General features: G+C 45.0%; 1 protein-coding gene across 2 annotated transcripts in view; it reads right to left on the bottom strand.

Moving 5' to 3' along the window:
- Positions 1-16,334: 16,334 nt before the first annotated feature.
- Positions 16,335-22,276, bottom strand: part of LOC141162601 (up-regulator of cell proliferation-like) — a 46,661-nt gene continuing 40,719 nt past the window's right edge. For both annotated transcript variants that reach the window (XM_073648867.1, XM_073648866.1), the window contains exon 3: positions 16,335-21,281. In XM_073648867.1, coding sequence (XP_073504968.1) covers positions 16,570-21,281 — 4,712 coding nt within the window. In that variant the 3' untranslated portion in view covers positions 16,335-16,569. The remainder of the gene's footprint in view (positions 21,282-22,276) is intronic.

The raw sequence follows: 22,276 nt of genomic DNA, 5'->3' as shown, positions 1-22,276 counted from the left end.
AGCTCTTTCCACAGATTCTTGATTGGATTCAGGTCTGGACTTTGACTTGGCCATTCTAACACCTGGATACGTTTATTTTTGAACCATTCCATTGTAGATTTTGCTTTATGTTTGGGATCATTGTCTTGTTGGAAGATAAATCTCAATCCCAGTCTCAGGTCTTTTGCAGACACCAACAGGTTTTCTTCCAGAATGGTCCTGTATTTGGCTCCATCCATCTCCCCATCAATTTTAACCATCTTTCATGTCCCTGCTGAAGAAAAGCAGGCCCAAACCATGATGCTGCCACCACCATGTTTGACAGTGGGGATGGTGTTTTGAGGGTGATGAGCTGTGTTGCTTTTACGCAAAACATATCGTTTTGCATTGTGGCCAAAAAGTTCGATTTTGGTTTCATCTGACCAGATCTCCTTATTCCACATGTCTGGTGTGTCTCCCAGGTGGCTTGTGGCACACTTCAAATGAGACTTTTTATGGATATCTTTGAGAAATTGCTTTCTTCTTGCCACTCTTCCATAAAGGTCAGATTTATGCAGTGTACGACTGATTGTTGTCCTATGGACAGACTCTCCCACCTCAGCTGTAGATCATGGGCCTTTTGGCTGCATCTCTGATCAGTCTTCTCCTTGTTCGAGATGAAAGTTTAGAGGGACGGCCGGGTCTTGGTAGATTTGCAGTGGTCTGATACTCCTTCCATTTCAATATGATCGCTTGCACAGTGCTCCTTGAGATGTTTAAAACTTGGGAAATCTTTTTGTATCCAAATCCGGCTTTAAACTTTACCACAACAGTATCTTGGACCAGCCTGGTGTGTTCCTTGGTCTTCATGATACCTAATACCTCACTAAATAAACCACCAATTCTCTCCCTACTCTGCCTGTTTCCGGGGTAGACTGTGACGAGCATAGGGTCACCAGGTCTTATATAGACCTGATGACGCTGTGTGGCCAGCCAATCACTGTAATGCCACAACCAACATGGTTACGGCATTACAGTGCATGGCAAGCAATGCCTGCATGTTCATTGGCTGTCTAAACAACATGCGGGGTGGAGACCGAGCTCTTGCCCGAGCAACATGAGGATATGAACCCTTTGTTTGTGCATAGAGTACAGAATCTGAGAACGTTTCTGAGGAACATCGAAGCCTCGAGCATTTAGAGAACAGAATTTGACTGTGTTCATTTTGAGGACCAGGGATTAGGTCTGAGGGAGGATTAGTGAAAGAGAGAAAGTAAAAAAAGGGGGGGGGACTTAAGAGAAAGACAGTTTCTCTATCTGAATAATGATGATAACTTCTTCCTCTCGGAAAAAAAAATATAGGAAAGGAGGCAAAAAAACACAAAAAGAGAAAAAGAGGAGGGAAACAACACAAAAAGAGGAGGGAAACAACACAAAAAGAGAAGAAGAAATTAGTTGGGAACCTTCCCCAACCACAAAGAAAGTCCTCAAAGAGGAGGACTACTAGGGAAAACTAGAAAATTCCACACCCGTCCAGCGGAATGTAGATACCCTTAGTGGAAACACTCTTTATATGGAGGGTAGCTCTCCCCCAGGCTCAGTCTGCAGACCCATAATGGCTTAATAAATGTGCTATTATGAGAAATGTATACTATCTACCGAAACTTGAATTGCATTAATCAGTATCAAAGAGAACAATGAGTGAGAATAATGTAGCCAGTCAATACGGAGGTGATGCTCCTTTTTCTTCCATATTGCGACCTCCATTTCTCATGCCAAAATTAGGTGTCTTCCTTTTTTGAGGGCTAGGTGTGTCATTCCTTCCAAGGCCTCTAGGAAGACCCGGCCACTCTGATGGGAGCACCTGGACAGATGAAATTCCCAGTCCATTAGTGAACGTTGATAAATCTCCCAGACTTGTACAGTTCCAGATTGACCCACTTGGAAGTAGAGATGAGCGTTGTTCTACTCGAACTGTTCGCCAATCTCAAATTCGAGCTGTTTTGGGCGGTGTTCGAGCCGTTCGGCGAACACGAACAATTTGAGAAAAATTCGGCTGTTCGAGGTTATGTTCGATAACTGTTCGTGCACCAAAATCATAACTGGATTTTTTCTCAGTAATGATGAAAATTAATGTTAATACGCAGTTTGAGTGTACAGCGGGGTGGGGGGAGGGGCAGGGGATGGATCTCTGCAGGAACAATGAAGATCTCCATTTTTTTTTCTCTTTCCCGCATTTGCAGTGGGGAGGTGCAATCTGTCAGCCTATCAGCAGCGCACACACGGAGCGAAGTGCTTTTTTTCACACAAGCAAGGGCATGTGTGATTGGCAGTGTATGTCACATGTCCTTGCCCTATAAGACCAAGCCATTTTCCCCGTCGCCACCATTTTCTCACTGCTGCAGCTGCGTGTTAGACGGCACCGCTGTTGCTGTGTGCGCTATACCTTGTTAATTTCAAGCCAATTTTCGCACAAATCTACAGATAGCTTGGGAGTAGGGAATAGTTGTGATTGCAGTCCTTTTAAGGACTAGGTTACAGCATTTCCTACGACTTTTATCAGGCAGGTCTGTGCTCTTAAATAGATAGGTTGTGGGAGTAAAGACTAATTGTAATTGCAGTCCTTTTCAGGACTAGGTTACATCAGTTCCTATCAGTTTTTGCCAGGCAGGTCTGTGCCAGTGCTGTGCAAGTTTTTTTCACAGCATTTGGCTGAATCTAGCAAAGCTAATCCTTTTTGGCCTATTGCAGAGTGTGTTAGTCAGTGGAGTAGCCTATCTGTGTTGCAAGATATACCACCTGTGTATAGAATACCAATTTTTTTACTGCACCTAGTGAAGTAAAATCTTTTGGGCATAGCATCATTCTATTAGTCCATCTATACTGACCTCCATCAGGTTGCAAATTGAATATCATTTTTTTCTGCATCTAGCTCTGAAAAAATATTTGGCCTTCTAGCAGTGTGTGGGACTCATTGTATTAGGCCATCTATACCAAGCTCCACCAGCTTTGAAATTAATAATAATTTTTCGCTGCATCTAGCCCTGAAAATAATTTTTCTTCCCAATAGTGGTAGCAATAGAAATATGGGGCGCGCGCCTGGCTTACAAAAATATACGCTTCATAACAAAAAACACCAGCCTAGCGCACTGCATTAATAAGATGGCATCATCGTCTCTCCCAGTGCTAGGCCTACTACGCCGGCTAGCATTCCTGTGCCTAAAACACAATGTATGGGTCCGCGCTAGCCACTATGCTGAGGGGTCTAAAGCTGCTGCTAACGCTTTATAACAATTCAATTGGCAGATTTTCACAGAGCTCTTCCACAACGCCCACCCATCGGGCAACAGTTGCCCACCCTCCCTATGGGATCTAGTGGCGAATAGTTGATGCCATTAATCAGAGCGTCAGTTGCCCCGTCAACGTGGCAAGCATACGGTAAGGCATGGGAAGAGTGGACACGACTAGTAGCAGGCAGACGGGTTGACCAATGTGAACAAGCCAGATCACAAGTCACCATAGAATTTCTCCACCAGGATGAGGGGCATATCAGGGGCGTCAGCGCAGCGGTGTCTGACCGGAGTAGCATTTCACTTCCAACTACTGAATTGGGGAGATGTGACAAAGGTTCATCATCAGACAATCCATAAAAGGGTGGAAAAGGGGTCAGCCAAGTCAGGAGTGTAGACGTCCCGTCCCGTGTCACTAAAACTGATTTCTCACATCATATCCCTAACACCATTAACATGACACTCACAATTTGAAGCAACACTACTGTCTACTGCATTTGTGATCGCCTTCTTCGGGGCGCTATGCATAAGCGAATTAGTCCCTCAATCCAAAATTACCACCAGTGGAGGCTTATTACACCAGGACGTAGTCATAGCCAATAATGCAATACGTCTACGCATACACAAATCGAAAACGGTTCCAGCGGGCAGGAGCACTTGGGTACTTCTACAACCCACAAACGGTACACTGAGTTGGGTAACAATAGTAAAAACATATCTAACCATCAGATCACAAAGTAATTTCTTCCTATCACACATTGATGGAACGCCATTATCAAGATACCAGTTCCAAGCTATATTTAATAAATGCATAACATCGGCAGGGAACCACCCCAAAGATTACGGGACACACTCATTCCGCATAGGCGCGGCCACGGAAGCAGCAAGAGCAGGACTGTCAGAAACGGAAGTTCAGAGGATAGGGAGATGGCGATCCACGTGTTTGGCAAGATACATAAGACCGGATTTGTTATCCTAACATGGTTTGTTTCTTTTACAGGTGACGCTAAGCCAACAGTGTGGGTGATAGGCCACTCGTATATGTATTGGGCAGAAAAAAGGGCGAAAGTCCGCCCAGGCAGGAGGAAATTAGAGTTTCATAACACATATTTCAACTAGAGAGGTATTAGAGGCCTGCTATGGCCACAGGTACTAATGGAGGTAATCAAGGTAGGGAGAGAGGCAAGAGGTCCGGTCATCTTAGTTATACAGGCCGGGGGAAACAACCTTGGTCATCATAACAGCGCATAACTAATGGCAATAATGAAACTAGACACTGAGCGCTTCAGAGAATTTTTCACAAAACTAGCGATAGTATGGTCATATGGTCAGAGATTGTGCCGATAGCGGTATGGCAAGGTGCGCGAGACATCACGGCCATCGAACGGACAAGGCGGGTAATAAATATTCGGATGGCAAAATTTAGAAGAGACAGAGGCGGTGTAGTGGTACGACACCGACAACTGGAAGGAGATAAAGCAGGCCTCATACGGCCCGACGTTGTTCACTTAATGAATATTGAACTGGACATATTCCTGTCAGGACTCCAGGACAGAGTGGAACAAGCGTTAAGAGTGATGGGTGGGGGTCAGAGTCCTGCATACGAGTACGCAGGATCCTCCGTGGCCTGGAAATAGAAAGGACATGTTGGAGAGTTACACTTGTTGGACAACTTGTCGGAGTGGAGACCCAGGGCATGCTGCAACAAGCTGAATTATTTTAGAAATAAAATGCCTTTCTAATGGAATGAGTATAAAGAGTTAATAAAGCTGTGACCGATCCTCACCCATCCAGTTGTAAGAGTTACATTATTGTATTGTCAAGGAAAGGGGGGCGGTAGGGGGGCTGAGCGTCTGGGTTTGGTTGGGGGTCCCCACAGTCTGCCTAGGCTAGATGCATTTAAAAATTCTTATTAGATACACAGGCGGTGCAGCTTGCTTCGCAGCTGGGCTACTACGCCCAAAGTATTGCCTAGGCTAGATGCAGTTAAAAATTCTACGCTGACTAGCAGACACTAAAGATTTGGAGCAGACCTCTGAGCTCTTCAGACTCAACCATCTGTGTTACCGCAAGCCATAGTGTATCTAGTTTCTTACAGTTAAAAAGGGGGGGGAGCGACCCAACCCACCTGGAATTGATGATGCCAACGTCACGTAAGACACAGCAAGGGGACTCCAAAAAGAGTCTCCATTTTTTCCCAAAATTGTGGCACAGACACCACTTAACCCTAGAACGCATACCTGGGGCCTCGCAGGCCCGCCCTGTTAATTGTTTTCTATTTTCTGCAAGATTACTTTAGTTAGAATTTTGAAACTCTAGGTATTCTTCATGTATATAGTTGTTTGTCATTTGAGTTTGAGTTATTCCATGTTATTTGCACACGAGCCTAAAAGGCCCCAGGTATATGAAAGTGTAGATTTTTATGGTCATGCGTTCTAGGGTTAAGTGGCATCAATTGCCCCACAGTTGCTTAAAACGGTTGGTGAGGTGATTTTACCAAATCCTCAAGGTTTTAGTCTCCCAAGGATAACACAGGGGTAGAAAAGTCCTTGCGAATCCATGATTTGTTCATCTTTATGAACGTGAGTCTGTCTACATTCTCAGTGGACAGACGCGTGCGCTTATCTGTCAGCACACCACCAGCAGCGCTGAACACACGTTCAGAGAGAACACTGGCTGCAGGGCATGACAAGATCTCCAAGGCGTGAGTGGCGAGCTCCGGCCATTTTTCCAGATTGGAAGCCCAAAATGAGCAAGGGTCCAGTGACACAGTCATGGCTTCGATGTTCACTTGGAGATACTCCTGTACCATCCTCTCTAGGCGTTGACTATGTGTCAGACTTCTTGTCTCCTGTGGCCTTGCAAAGGATGGTCTAAAAAAGTGGTGAAACGATTCCACAAAATTGCTGTTACCAGCAGATACTGTGTTACTGTTACGGTTTGAGTGATGAAGACTCGACGGTCCCACGGTTGGCAAGTTAGAACTGTGAGATTCACTACGTGCACCACTGGTGTTTTGTGGAAAAGCACATGTAAGATTCTGCAACAGCGTCTGCAGATACTCCTGCATGCGTCAATCCCTTTTTATGGCAGGAATTATTTCGGCAAATTTACTTTTGTACCGGGGATCTAAGAGTGTGGCAACCCAGTAGTCGGGATTACTTCGAATGCTGACAATCTGAGGGTCATGTTGCAGGTAGTGCAGCAAGAAGGCACTCATGAGTCATGCGCCCTGGTTAATCCCTCTCCCCCACCCTCCCATGCTTGCCGCCTTGGTGCTGCCAACCGTCTGGACCTTGGAGATGTTATCCCTTCCGCATACGACTCCTCCTCTACTTCCTCCACCTCCTCTTGTCCCACCACCTGACTCTGAATTCTGTTTAATGTGTGCTCCAGCATGTAAATCACCGGAATAGTCATGCTGATAATGGCATCGTCGTCAGCACTAAACATCTTCGTCGCCATTTCAAAACTGTGCAGAAGGGTGTGTGGTGCCCCTGAGGGTTCAGTCGCCATAGAGTTACTGCATTTCACCCAGAGGTGTGGTATCTCACCCTCAGGTAAGGAAGGCATATGGCTCGGGACCCTAACACCTGCATCCAACACATACCCGCAGTGGGGGTAGGGCAAGATTGCTCCTAAGGGAGAGCACAGTCCCAGGTCCCTAGCTGGTGGAAGGGTCCTATGTAGTGGGTGCTTAGGGGAGCAGCTTAGCGGAGCACATGACAGGGAGAGTATAAATAGGAAGCCATCTTAGAAAGAGCAAGCCAGTCAGAGGAGGAAAAGTGACAGGAGCAGAGGCTCGGCATGAGCTCTGCTCCAGAGGCGGGCCTAGCCTGGGAGGCCCAGGACTGAAGGAGAGAAGAGAGGAGTGGGAGCAGGAAGGCTCCAGGAACCAAAGGGACCCTAGGGCTATGGGCCGTGCAGAAGGCCACCCGTATTCCTGCTGCTACCAGGAGGTAGAGGGGTCAGACCAGATAAGGGGAACCGGTCCCTCAACTAGCGGAGAAACAGCAAGGCTCAACTAGAAACCGGAGGCTGCAGCATTTCATGTACTGCAGGTGAAAGTCCACACCAGTCTCACTAAGAAAGTAGCCACATAGGACCCAGGGGACGGAACACACGTCACCCGCCAAGGCCCGAGGATACCGGATAGAAGTGTCACTGGGTGTGAGGTGCAGGGAGAAGGCCAGAGAAAGGACACACAGAAGGGGGTCCTGCTAAGTACTCCGGAGCTATCTGGGGGTGGACTGAGCCCCTCACTGAGTATGCACAGCACGACGGGTGAGATTGCTCTGGTACCTGTAATCTGGACTGCAACAACTGTGAGTAAAGATCTTGGGACTGCATCACACGGACTCTGTGTTCATTACTGACTCCCTGCACTACAACCACCATCATCCACCCACACTGCCCTCAAGCTACACTCTTCCTGTGGTGAGTAATAATACCATTGCTGCAAAACCACCAGCTTCAGAGGACTGTTCCGCAGCGGCGGCCCCTTTTGCCCCACTCCAGAGGTGGCATAGTCGGACATTATAAAACCCATATAAACAAATTACCCTTGGATTGACCGCCCTGGATCACGGACCGGGTCACCGCCACAGTGACTACAACCCCCAGCGTCTACCGGCCCGGCTCAGGGTACCCCACGACCCAGGGGGCGCGTCAACTTCATAGGTCCCTGATCTGAGACCACTCCTGCAGCGTGATTTGCCCCACCTCTGGATCTCGTTGGCCCAGGCTATACATCAGAACGTATTGCACCAGGGTTTGTCGGTGCTGCCACAGTCGCTGCAACATGGTCAGAGTTGAATTCCACCGTGTCGGCACATCGCATTTCAGCCGGTGAACTGGCAGGCCCAACGACTTCTGTAGAGATGTAAGTCATTGAGCTGCGGGATGCGAACGGCGGAAGTGAGCACACAGCGACCGTGCCCCCTGCAGAAGGCCATCTAGTCCGGGATAGTGGGCTAAAAATTGCTGGACAACCAGGTTCAACACGTGAGCCATACAAGGCACGTGTGTGACATTGCCCCGGCGATGCAGCATTGTCGCACACGGCCTTCCCTGGTTGCAGGTCCAGTGGAGACAACCATTCATGAAACTGGGTCTCCAGAGTTGACCACAACTCCTCAGCTGTGTGACTCACATTTCCCAGACATTTCAAAGTAAACACTGATGCCTTGAGCCCTGCTGCCAGCATAGTAAGGAGGTGTGCAGGATTCCTTCTGCGCAGTTAGAATGCAGGTGGCATTACCAGACAGGCTTTGGGTGCAGGTGGAGGACCGAGAGGAGGTTGAGGAGGCAGAAGCAGTGGAGGAACTTCAAGATAAAGAGGATTGACGCACAACTCGTGGGGACGGTAAGACTTGGACAGCAGCCCCTTGTCCTGCTGTCACCATAGTTACCCAGTGCCCAGTCAGCGACATGTAACGCCCCTGTCCATGCCTACTCGTCCAAGTGTCTGTGGTGAAATGCACCCTGTCACACACAGAGTTTCTCAAAGAAGCGGTGATGTTGTGTGCGACATGCTGGTGGAGCGCAGGCACACCTTTCTTTGAGAAGTAGTGCCGACTGAGCATCTGGTACTGGGGCACTGAGACGGACATAAGGTCTCGAAAATCCACTGTGTCCTCCAGGCGGAAAGGCAGCATTTCTGTAGCCAAGAGCTTGCAGATGGTGAAATTCAACCTCTTAGCTTTCTCATGTCTAGGAGGAAATGGTCTTTTACTTTTCCACATCTGTGGGACCGAGGGCTGGCTGTTGTGCTTAGACGGGGTTGAGTAGGATGTCCCCGGCAAACTGCTGGTCTGTGAGGAAGATGCAGGCGGACATGTTAGATTGCCTTGATCCAAAGCTGGTGCTCTCGATGTCAGAGAGCGCTCAACACCAGCAGGTGTTTCCACTTCCCAATGAACTGATGACCTGCCAATCACGCTGGCTGTTGCAGGTAAAGAGGTGGCAGGTCTGCGTCCAAAAACATGTGTGACTGCTGTCCCCCCAGTCACAGACGATGAAGAGGCCGCGGATGCACAAGATGGGGCAGACAGTGGTTGGCCCAGCCGGCTAGGCCGCATTGTAGCACACTGAGCTTCCCACTGCAACTTATGCTTCATATCCATGTGCCGGTTCATGCATGAAGTACTCAAACTATGGATTTTTTGGCCTCTACTTATGTTTTGGTTACAAATATTACAGATAACACGAGTTGGGTCATCCTTATCATTCTGAATAAATGCCCAGGCTATGCAAGGCTTAGAGCCCATGCGACCTGAAGAGCCACTACGACTTGTGGTCAGAGGCAGAGTTGTGGTTGAGGATGCAGTTGTTGACGTGCTTCCAGTACTCCATCTGTGTCCAGGAAGGCGCAACCTAACCTCGTCGTCAATAGCATCTGTGACGCCTCGCTGTGCTTGGTATCACATATCCTAGAAGAGTGTATTGATGGAATCCTCCACAAGAGGCCCCCATAAACATTCACACATCTCCACCTTCCACCTCAGACCAGCAGAGGGAGCCCCTTAGGGATATAAATAGGGAAGGTGGAGCTAGGCAGTTCAGTTCCTCTGAAGAGTTCCTGCAGTAGAGAAGCCTAAGAGAGGTCAGTCTGCTGTGGAGCTCAGTCTAGTCTAGAGAACTCAGTTAATAGTTCAGCAGTGGAGCACGAGGCTCCTGCTAACTAGATTCAGTAAGGCATAACCGGAATCCCTGGAGAACTACAAGTCCCAGGATGGCTAAGGTGCTGATACGTAGCAGAGCCAGTAGACGCTTAGGCCCTGCATAGTGGGAGCGTGAACTCCAAGAGAAGGCCCTACCACAAGGTCAGCCAGCGCAGGACAGAGACAAAGTTAGGCCTAGCTCCAGGCAGGTCAGAAATTTACTACGCAGAGGCAAGAAACAGTAGGCCCTACACCCGCTCATTGGGGAGGATCCTGATATTCACCCTTCACCCTACAGTGCTCCGGGATGTGCCTGAATTTCCTCCAGTAAAAGGTACTGAAGTGACTACCGTGTCCGTTCCCGTTCTTGCTCTTACCCAGCTGGGTCTCGCCTGTCCTGCATTCCCCCTGCATACGCTGCCCTGAGACCTAGCTCCACCTGTGGGGAGCTATACCATTGAGCAGCCTTATCACGGGTCTCAGTGGACTGCTGCAGCGCTGGTGCTTGTCACCAGATACCATAGGTGGCGTCACAAACTCTTATAAAATTAACAATTATCCACTCTTTTAAAGAGTGACCCCAGGGTACGGGCCAGGGAGCCGACCACCGCGACATCCCCAAGGCCAGGCAAAGGCCCGGGTACCGAGTCATCCCCATCCCCTGGGCTAGTCACATCCTCCTCCACCTCCTCCATTGACCTCATCGACTGGCTGACTGTGGGTTAACAGTAAGTGGGATCTCCAACCTCGTCATCATCACCCTGTGTGTTATCACACCCGTCGTCCTCAAAGCCAACCTCTTCCTGCCCTGACCGAAAAGTCAAGTTGTCGCTCCAATCAGGTATTTGAGTCTCATCATCGTCTTCATCATTGTCTCCACCAACAGGAGTTACAGTTTGGGAACGAGGGTCTACATTATGGTCAGAACCTTCTGCGTCTGGTCCTGGATCCGACTCATAAAGATTCTGGGCATCAGTGCAGATCATTTCCTCGTCTGGATTCACAGAAGCGCTGGAGTCGACCTCTGATTCCCAGGCTATAGTATGAGTAAACAGCTCTGCAGACTCAACCATCTGTGTTACCCCATACTCAGACGGGCAGCTGGAGACTTGGGAGCTGTGAGGAAGCAAGTGCGATTGGGGTGACACCTCTGAGGACTGGGGTATTTGTGATGTTGAAATTGAGGTGGAGGAGAGCCCACTTGAAGGAGCACTTGATATCCGCTGAAGCACCTGCTGTTTTTGTGCCTCATCTGGAATTTGTAGCGATGGGCGTGTCCGTAAGAAAGGGATCTTATCACATTGTCCACGAAAAGAAGTCGACATCTTAGCTTGGCTGGAAGATGGTCTTTCTTCTGCAGATGTTACCCCCACCAGCGGACAGGCACCAGTATTGGGAGAGGGGGGCTGGCCGTCAGGGTCCACCGCGGCTCTGGCACAAACCCGGCGACACGGAGGTGGCACGGGCAGGAACGAACTGGCCGTGTCGGCTTCTCACTTTTTGGATTTTAGAAGGGCATGACATGCCTATATCTGTGTCTCCCCCTCCTTTTACTCCTCCACCTCTTTTCTTTTCGCATGACTATATGTACTTGTCACTTTTCCATGTGTTAGTTATGTCTTCTGAGCAGTTTATCAACTTTTGGACACCTTTGAAGGTGTTTTCTATGTGTTTCTATGTGTTTTTGTTTGCCTGCCATTGGTTTTAACGGTGTGTGTTCGACGAACAGTTCGACGAACAGTTCGGCGAACACACGGGTGTTCGACGAACCGAACCGAACTCGAACACTACGGGGGTGGCTCAACACTACTTGGAAGTCTAAAAGGAAAGCCCCAGGAATAAAGGATTTTCCCTCAACCTGTGCAAGGAGCTGCTCACTGCATGTGAATAAGAAGCATGAGATGTCTCCTTCTGCCCCTGGATATCATCTTTAGAGGCCTGTATCATGTAAGTCCCAACAGTATTATTTATGCAAATCACAGTCCCTGATGTAGATAATGCGGCTCCTCCATCCTACATCTTCTTTCCAGTCGGAGAGCTTGCTAGCTTCGGTGTGAGGCCCGCAGAACTCCTCAGATATCAGGAAATACCAGCCGCAGGCACCACTGAAGGAGGTCTATTAGCTTGGCCAGAACTGGGACGCTTCTTAGCTGACATTTGAAGGTAAATAGTGTTTCTAAATTGGATCTGCAGATGACATCACCCAGGCAGGAGCTGAACTCCTCCATAGCCAGGTCTTGCCCACTTCAAAAAATTAAGTTTAAAATATGACAATAAATAAAAAGTATATAAAAAAAATCTTTTCTTGTAAGTCTCTCTAGGCAATTATGGTCAGGGATAATGGATATTAGTATCAACTCTGCCACATATCAAATAGAGATGGTCAAAATATATTATTATGTTCTTGCATGTGCTTATATAAGAGGTACCAAAACCAGGAGATACATGCTTGTGTTACGCTATGCCCATTTTCTACTTGGTTTCCCTTAAGAATTCTATTTTCTACATATTTGGACAAAATTTGGGCAAAATGTCTTAATAAAAAAATCACATTGTGTCCAGAAGGAGGAGTTCTATATATCTTTTTAGAGGTTGAAATAAAAGTTGTTGGCGCTGGCAGGTCTGCCTCGTTCTACCTGCTGCAAGTCAAGTGACTCGCCCCCTGGGCCGCGTGGGGAACCTGGAACCGGACCTTTTGTGGGATGCTGGGGGTTGTAGTCACCGTGGCGATGACCCGATCCCGTGGCTCAGGGTGGTCAAACCAGTGGCAGTCAATTGATATGGTTTTCATTATTGTCCGACTACGCCACCCGTGGATTGCGGTCAGGATGAACCGCCGCTGCAGGGCAGACCGCTGAGGCTGGTGTTGGTGAGCAGCATAGGAATGGTATAACTCCCCACGGGAGAAGTGTAGCCCCAGGGCAGTGTAGGTGGATGATGGTGGAATAATGACTCAGAGTCCAGGATCTTTACTCACAGTTCGTTATTCCACGTTACTCCGGCCGGCTGTAACTTCCCGCGTCGCACCATGTTCACCAGGTGAGGGGGCTCGGCCAACTCTCAGATAATTTTGGAGCGCTTCGCAGGACCCCCTTTTCGTGTCCTTCCTCTGGCCTGTCATACCCCACCAGTGACTACGCTTCTGTCCGGCTGCCTCGGGCCTTCTCTGGGTAAACCTCGGCGCCAGTTTCCCTGACCCTATGTGGTGCCTTCCTAGCGGGTGTAGCGAGGGGCTGCACCATATAAAATGTCAGAGCCTCCGGTTTCTAGTTGAGGGTAGTTCCCCACCTCCACTAGTTTCGGGGACCGGTCTCTCCCTTGGCCTGACCCCACTACTCAGGTAGGTGGCTACCAGCCGGTCCACACCCCTGGGGTCCCTTCTCTCCTCTGTGTTCCTGGTGCCTCCTCCGCTCTTCTTCATCTCTTCTCCCCAACTCTCTCTCTCTCCTTTCAGTGCTGACTGGGTCTCACAGGCTAGACCCAAGTCCGGAGCAGAGCTCCACAGAGTCCTGCTCTGTCACATCTTCTCTCTGGCTGAACCAACCGACTTCTCTCTCCTAGAACTTAGATGGTGCCCACCTTAGGTACCTCCCTCTAGGTGCACCCAGGAAATGCTTTCTCCCTGCTCCTGCACTACAGGGTTCCCCCTTTCCTAGGTGTTCCCTCCCCCCACTCCAGCCAGGGACAGGGACTGTCGCGCTCTACTTGGAGCATATCGGTCGCCCTGCCCCCCGGAAAATGTGGTGTAATGCATGCAGGTGTCGGGGTCTGGATCCACATTCCATCCTTACCTGAGAGTGAGATATCGCACATCTGGGTGAGATGCAATACCTCTGTAGCAACCGAACCCCCAGGGTGCTGCACAAGCAACAAACCATAGGTTGTCAGTAGGATAAAAAAGTGAAAAAGAAAGTATGACTTGCACTGGCGGCTAGATGTGGTTAAGAATATTAAGATTATAAATGCAAATAAATGATATCTACAGAGTGTTTAGTAAAACAGCCCAAAAAACCTTTCTTGATGAGGAGTGTTTTTTGGTAGGTCATTTTTTGGGGGGCTATTTAATGTACATGGGGGTTATTCAATACAGTATAATAGGTATTCCTCTTCTCTGGCTTTGGGGCTGCTGCGATGGAAAGCCCAGTTGCTGGTGAGTATTACAGTAGAGGTGCTTGCCCCTGCAAGGTGCTGCTGGCATAGACCAGTGGATAATGTCTCTGGTGACTTACAGTTAAGTTGTATCCATCTAATGAGTCCAGGTGGAGCGTGGTGTCCTGGTTGCAGAGGACCCGTGGGGAGCGCGGTCCGGCTGATGAAGCTGCTTGCGTAGAGGGTGAGTAGGTTCTGTGGGTGGGAGAGGGGGGAACAGGGTACCGGACAGTTTCCTTCCTCAGGATCATCCTGAGGAAGGAAACTGCAGTTTTTCAAAAATGCGTCAGTCGTTTGGTCCTTCTAGGCCCTCGCACCGGTACCAATCACGTGCGCTGATGTCACGCAGGTTCTCAACCTGCTGACAGGCGCCTACGCAGGTCCTCTCTGACCGCATTCCAAGCGCTGCCACCTGGACGCATCAACGCCGGGAGATCCGCCTAGGAACAGGTTAGTCACTGGCCAAGAAAGGTTTTTGGGCTATTTTACAAAACACTCTGTAGTTATCATTTATTCACATTTATAATCTTAATATTCTTAACCACACCTAGCCGCCAGCGCAAGTCATACTTTATTTTAGAGGTAGTATAGTGTCAATACTAAAAAATTAGGTATGCCCAAGAATTATCAATCAATATGTATTCCCAACCAGATTGGAGAGGTAGAAAAAAAGGAAGGAAGGGGAAAATAAGGAAGAGAAAATGAGGCAAGAGGGGAAAAGAGTTCAGGGGCCAAAATATTGTCTTTGACTCCACATTCTTTTGTACCTTTGACGAGACGTCTTCGCTTAACACATTCTACAGCAAGGACAATGACTACAGGGTAAGAAGCCCCCTTGGGTTAAGAGACCGGTATGGTTTTGTTTATTGGGCATAGGGTTACTTTTACTTGTGGGTGTGATACAATTCCCTAGAGTTTGTGCACGTCTACAAACAAATTTGGGATGGGGAGGTGGGTAAAAGTTCCCAGATAACCTTGTCCTGTTTTAAGATATGCCAATATTTGGAGATGATTTTTTTACATTTTTGATACTGTGTGATGATGGGGACTTGACCAACCTGCTCTTGTATGTTGCTTGGTGATTCTCTGACGTTATGAATCAGATCTGACCTGGACAAGTTTTACACCTCCTTGGGTGTGGCCTCCAATAAATCTGTGTTATGGCCTTTTGATAGGGACTGGTCCTTTAAAAAATTGGCTTCTTTCTTATAATCATTAATATCTGGGCAGTTCCTTCTAATACGGGTGAACTGAACCTTGGAGATGTTCAACAACCATGTCGGCAAGTGACAACTTGTGAGAGGTATAAAACAGTTTGAGTACGCATCTTTGCAGAAATTCTTAGTAATCAAGGTGGTGTGGTCTACCCCAATGGTTAGGTCTAAGAAATTCACCTTTGAGGAAATAGTAATGGGGGTGAAGTGAAGGCCATAATCATTTTGATTGAAATCCTGAAGAAAAACAGATAGCGTGTCCTGGGAACCTACAAGATCCATAATAGCGGAAATCAGTGCACAGAGGAGCGCTCAGACGTGCAAGGATAACCCCCATCCTGTAACAAGGATGCTATGTCAGCAAACTGCAGGTCTTCCTTTTGTTCCTCCTACTTATGTTTCACATGCATGATTGTTAGCTGAAATGCCAGATCTGTAGTGGTAACTATTTGTAGCATTAGAAACTGACATTTTTTAATGGAAAGAGATTGGTGAATTATTTATATTCTACATGTATAATCTGGAGCCCAAGCACTAGATCGGCAGTTTTAGTTATCAGAAACACCACAAATTGTTATTTCTTCCATTCATAGAAAGGTATTGATCATAAATACCTGTGTGTAATTTGGAATTACCATGATTGTTGAAAGGATTATCTGAGCATTACTTTATACATGCAATTCTTATTGATATATTTATCATTGAATGTCCTCTTTTATGTTTCTTCCATGTCCGTCCACTCAGCCGTTTAGCGCGACAGTATCCAATTTTTATCTGATAATTTGTATTTACTTTTCAAAAAGTGAAGATGAAAGAAATAGGAAGAATAGAATAATAATAAATAAACATTTTTACATATTCTAAAAAAAAAAATTGTTCTGTCGGTTCTTTCCTTTATTTATTGGTCAACTCAATACTAGATGTGAAGGATGAAGTCGAAAATCCTGAAGTACATCCACTTACAGAACTATAATTTTTAAAGTTTGCATTTCTGTCCAAACTTTCCATTCTTGTGTTGTTTGCCCAGAGTTTCTCATTAAAGCATTTCCAACAAATTCAAATTATGCATAAAAGATTTTATTACGTAGTGTATGACATTTATAGAATATTATTGATTATTTCCAATATATATTATATTATATATCATTTATAAAGTATCATTGTATAACAAGGTTCTTTTTTTTTATAGATTGTGTTCTTTTAAAGACATTTTCATTGATGGATATTTAGATTGAAAGTAACAAAAACAAATATTACAAAAAGGATCAGAATCCAAGATTCCGTCTATTAATCTAATTAATACAAATTGAAAACTTTCTGTAAACTTTCAAGTGCCTGAATATCCATGATTTGGTGCCAGTCATCGGGCAGTTTCGCTGGTTTGGCTTTATATTCTTTAGCAAATTCTTCATTAAATTGGGCAACAACAAACTTCCAGTAATCGGAGGACTCGATGCTGCGGTCGGGTTGGATGGTCCAGTCTGGATAGTACGTGCGATACTCTTTGTATGGGTGCCATTTACCACCTGTGTCAGAGTTTTTAAAATTGGTTGTAGACACAACAGCCATGGAACAAATTTCTGTCACTAAATTTTTTTTTACGTCCCATCTGTATTGTCCCAAACCTTGAGGTCTATGAACGGATGCAAAGTGCTCCTTATGGTCGGCTCCTCCGGCCTCACAGGGGACTTTACAGAATGGACACTGATGTCCGCATCCAATCACTTTCTTCAATAACTCATCTTGAGGCTTCAATGTGACTCTGGAAAGTACAGTGTCGAAACTCATAGATTTCAGGTCAGATAGAACTTGATCTTTTATTTCTGTCAGTAAATCCTGAACTTTGGAGGAAAATTGTTCCACCTTCACTGTGTTATGGAACTTAATGACTTTCATTTCGGTCTGTGAAATCACTAATTCTCCATTCAACTTCTCGCAAACATTTTCCAAAAACAAAGAAACATTCTCACTTTGAAGACAAGTTTCATCTTGCAGAACGATCAGAATTTTTGCGCGAATGAAAGTGAGAATATTTTCGTACAACGTTCCTAAGGATTCCGTGAATTGATATTTGTCTGTGATATAATTCAGGATCCAGGTTTTTGAAAATTCCTCATATGAATTTATGTATTGTACATATTTTTCAAAAGACATTTCTTCCAGTAAATTTGTCAACATGTTACATTGAAAATAGCTTCTGCTGCTGAACCTCATATTATCGACACCGTTTAAAACGTCATCCACCATCTTTTCTCCAAGATGTTTGTAGATGTATTCCATCATGGCCGGCTTTAGACATCTCTCACAAAACTGCCTGACTCTAGTCCAGCTTTCATCCTTCTCTTTAAATATACTAAGAAATGATGTCAAATACTGAGGTTTCAGGTTTTCTAAACATGTTTTGGGGTCGTTTTTTTGTATGAAGGTCTCGTGCATCTTCTGAAACATTTTTGATGCCTTCGCGAAGATGAAAAGTTTTATGTGCAGCTCGAACTCTGGTGAGAAGTGAAGCTTTTTGGTTCTATTCTGAAGTTTTGTGTTGATCGTATACAATAGTTCTTGGCAGTAGGTATCATCATAGTCTGAAGAGGTACTTACTTTCTCTGTGACATATTTATTACACATGCCTATCAGTGCGGTGGCAAGATCTCCTACCTTATCATAGGGTTCATTACTGAACCCCAAGCTGTTTGCGATATGTGAAACTCTAGAGTGATCAACATACTTTTTATTCATGGAAAAAGGTTTATTTGCATACTCTTCTAAATCATTTATGTGGACCAATGTCTGACTTATGACAGGTCCTCTTCTGCTTAGGTCAGACTTCACCTGGTGTAACATTGCTTCACCGACGTTTCTCAAATGCAATGGCTCTATCTGTAATTCTGATAGTGTCTCTTCCCACATCTTCTCAAATTCCTGTTTTATTTCTTCATCGCTCAGTTCCAGGTTCTTCTTTTTACAGCCGTCCAAGAGATCTGTGATCTTTTCTTCTATTAGTTGTTGATACTCATTTTGGATCTTCTGGATCTCATACTTCCCTTTTCGTATAGCAATAGCCTCGTTGCATTTACTTACGGCGTTTCTTTCAAGTTCTCTTCTTAAGAATTTTACACTCTGTATGAAATCTTCTCGATGCCGTTCTACAAGATTCACATTTTCCAACCGATTTTCAAAATACTTTTCCAGCTGTTCAAGCATTTTAGTTTCCTCTGTGAGCAGCAGCTGTTCAAGGTCGCCCCTGTACTCGGTAACCGTATGTCTGCCCAAGTCCTCAGCGGAACGATTCTCTATTTTGTTTTCTGTGCTGGTGATCCAGTTGTAGACCTTTTTCTTAAACTCCCACTCCCAATGAGAAAAATTCACAGACAAATTATTGTAAGCATCAGCCACCAAACTGTTTAAGAAACTAAAGATGAATTTCTCATGTTTCACAGCGTTCCACAAACTTTCTATCCAAGTAATAAACTCAGGAATTTTGGAAGGTCTATTTTGGGATTTCATGAGGTCAAGCAGATACTGTTTTAGCTTGAAGACATTTTCACTGTAGCCAGAATTCACTGGAGCCATTGGTGGGTCTCCAAGCCACAACCCAGGAATGTACCAATTGTGCTTCTCGACATCGTAGTCCATCACATCAGTGAATGCTGTGATTCCCCTTCTCTTTTCCATTGCTGCAGCCACTTTTGTCATTTCATCGAACTGGTTCAGAAGTGTTTTCCTGTCTCTCCGCGTGTTCTCATGGGCGAACACATCACTCACGTTCTGATGGACAAACAGACAGCTCGGCTTCTTTCCAACTTCTTTCATTCTAAGGAAAGCATGGACCACAATCTGTAAAATATCTTTCATCTCTGTTGCATTTTCCATGGCCATATTCACTATAGTGATGTCACTCAACCCAATGACAAATGTGGCTAATTCATTGTCATGTTCATAACTGTCATCAAGAGAAGCCAATTCAGGAGCTTTCAACCCTTCAGTGTCAATAATTAGAATACATTCACAACCCATCGTCTGCTTGAAGTTCTCCTTGACTTTAATAAGAGTCATGAAGGCTCCTCGTGTGCATCGTCCACTCGCCACAGGGAACTGTAGACCAAACATGGTGTTCAGGAGGGTGGACTTCCCCGTACTCTGCACTCCCAGCACAGTTATCACTCCCATCTTACATTTTAGACCATTTTTTTCATTTAGTTCAGTCAATACATCAGTTACCCATTTCATGGGGATATTAGAAGCATCTCCATCAATTAACTCCAATGGAAAGCCATCCAGAAGTAAGTCGGCAGCTATTGCCGGCAGTCCACCAAACTGTCTCCTGTGCTCCGGAAGTATGTCTTCTTCTATCATGGAACATTCTGCGTCATAAAACTGTCCCAACTCTCGAAGGAAATGTTCTATCCCTAGGGAACTATCCGATAATTTCTGGTCTATCTTTTTAAGCTCTTCTGAATTATTGGACTTGGATTTTTCTTTGTATTCCTCTTGTAATTCAGATACATTTTTTCTAGCTATTAAATCAAGTTCAAACTTCATCCACTTTAAGAAATAGTGTTTTTCTACCCGAGACAAATGAGTTATAGCATTGATGAATAACATAATGCCATTTGGCAAGTCATGTTGGTTCTGCTCCTTGTGCAGTGAGATCCGCTGCTGTTTTAATTCAGCCTCATACGTATGTGTGTCTCGTCCTCCTTGTTTTGTCATTCTGCATAGTTCTTTTTCCACTTTAGCCAATTGTTTCCAAAGTTCCCCTTGAAGTTTCAATGTCTCCCTTTTATATTCTTCCACATTTGTGATTTGCGATGTGACGTTACATGCATGTGCTCTCGCTTTTTGACATTCTGGAAAATTCTCATCTACGCCAATGTGAAGATCGTATCTGTGGTTTTTCACACTTTCTAGAGATGAAGTTTTGTGATCTGCACTCAAAAACTTTTCAATGGTTATTTGTATCTGTTTCACAAATCCGGCATCATTGGCATTGCTTCCCTTTGTTAAAATATGTTTTTTACCAGTTTGTAACCTTTTCATTAGGTTCTTCAGGTGTTTTCTTGTCTCTGAGTCGACAGCCTTGTCTTTACCTGGAGAAACTATGAAATAAAACTTGGTGTCAGAGGAACTGCAGAATGATAATAACCTGAATTGTCTCTCACACATACTCTCAGTAAATATAAACGTGGCCGATGAGATTCGAGTGAGAAAGGTGAACTGCTCCCAGTTGGACTCCAGGTCTCCACGTAGATTGGCCACTGCAATCGGCTCTGGGAAAACTTCTGAATTTTCAGAAGGAAAATACCAGGACATTTCCACCAGCCCATCTGATATCTTCCTCTCGATGTTCCCTCCATCCATGTTGTCATGTATGAAGAACTCGTGATGTTGTTGAGCTGGGTTAAGAACCTGGTTTAGTAGTTTCGATTTAGATAATTTATTTGGTCCCAACCTGACGAAAGAGAAAATCGGCATCTCAATATTCACCACGTTGTCTTCCCTGAACCCTTTGCTATCTGCTAGAGACTGAGGTTTCCATTTCCATTTCTTCACAATATCTCTCATCGCCCAAAGCATAAGGGTGGAGCGTGAACCATCACCAGAGGGAAGCACGAGAGGAACTGGAAACTGGCACATGGACATTTTGGTTAAAATTTCCTGCTGAAGAAAACTGTCTGAGCAATGAAGGAGAACACAAAGAATGTCCAGGGGGTTGATGGGACAAGACTGATATTTTTTGACGCAATCTTCAAACATATGTTCATCGTCGTCATCATCTTCATCATTAGGTTCCTGAGTAGAAGGATCTTGCTGCAGCTCGATATTCCGCGCTGTTTGGTTTAAAGCCATAAGTTTTCTCAGGAAATACCACATAATATCCTTAAACTGTTGTGGTAGAACATTTATGTTCTCTGGGCCAATACTTAGGACATCACTCAGGGAAAGCTTTGTTGTCAAGTGTATCTTCACGTTCAGCTGCTCCACCAATTGTTCAAATACTTTCTCTTTATCTGTAGAGATGAAAATAAGAAGATAAAGAGATATTATTCAATACTAAAATAAGAAACTGCAGCCATTCTGTAAGGGTAAATAGTGAGTTACACTAAAGTCAAAGGTTAACTACTGCCCATATATGCAACAATATAACTATTATAACTCTGTACAAGAATATAACTACTATAATACTGCTCCTATGTACAAGAATATAACTACTATAATACTGCTCCTATGTACAAGAATATAACTACTATAATACTGCTCCTATGTACAAGAATATAACTACTATAATACTGCTCCTATGTACAAGAATATAACTACTATAATACTGCCCCCTATGTACAAGAATATAACTACTATAATACTGCTCCCTATGTACAAGAATATAACTACTATAATACTGCTCCTATGTACAAGAATATAACTACTATAATACTGCCCCTATGTACAAGAATATAACTACTATAATACTGCTCCTATGTACAAGAATATAACTACTATAATACTGCTCCTATGTACAAGAATATAACTACTATAATACTGCCCCCTATGTACAAGAATATAACTACTATAATACTGCCCCCTATGTACAGGAATATAACTACTATAATACTGCCCCCTATGTACAAGAATATAACTACTATAATACTGCCCCTATGTACAAGAATATAACTACTATAATACTGCCCCCTGTGTACAAGAATATAACTACTATAATACTGCTCCTATGTACAAGAATATAACTGCTATAATACTGCTCCTATGTACAAGAATATAACTACTATAATACTGCCCCCTATGTACAAGAATATAACTACTATAATACTGCCCCTATGTACAAGAATATAACTACTATAATACTGCCCCCTGTGTACAAGAATATAACTACTATAATACTGCCCCCTATGTACAAGAATATAACTACTATAATACTGCCCCTATGTACAAGAATATAACTACTATAATACTGCCCCCTGTGTACAAGAATATAACTACTATAATACTGCTC

Source organism: Phyllobates terribilis, unplaced genomic scaffold (assembly GCF_046119375.1).
Source record: "Phyllobates terribilis strain yellow unplaced genomic scaffold, ASM4611937v1 Scaffold_9__5_contigs__length_417890890, whole genome shotgun sequence".
In the NCBI taxonomy this organism is placed as follows: Eukaryota; Metazoa; Chordata; class Amphibia; order Anura; family Dendrobatidae; genus Phyllobates; species Phyllobates terribilis.
The sequence above is the reverse complement of the archived record's forward strand: the minus strand, read 5'-3'. Positions and strand labels throughout refer to the sequence as shown.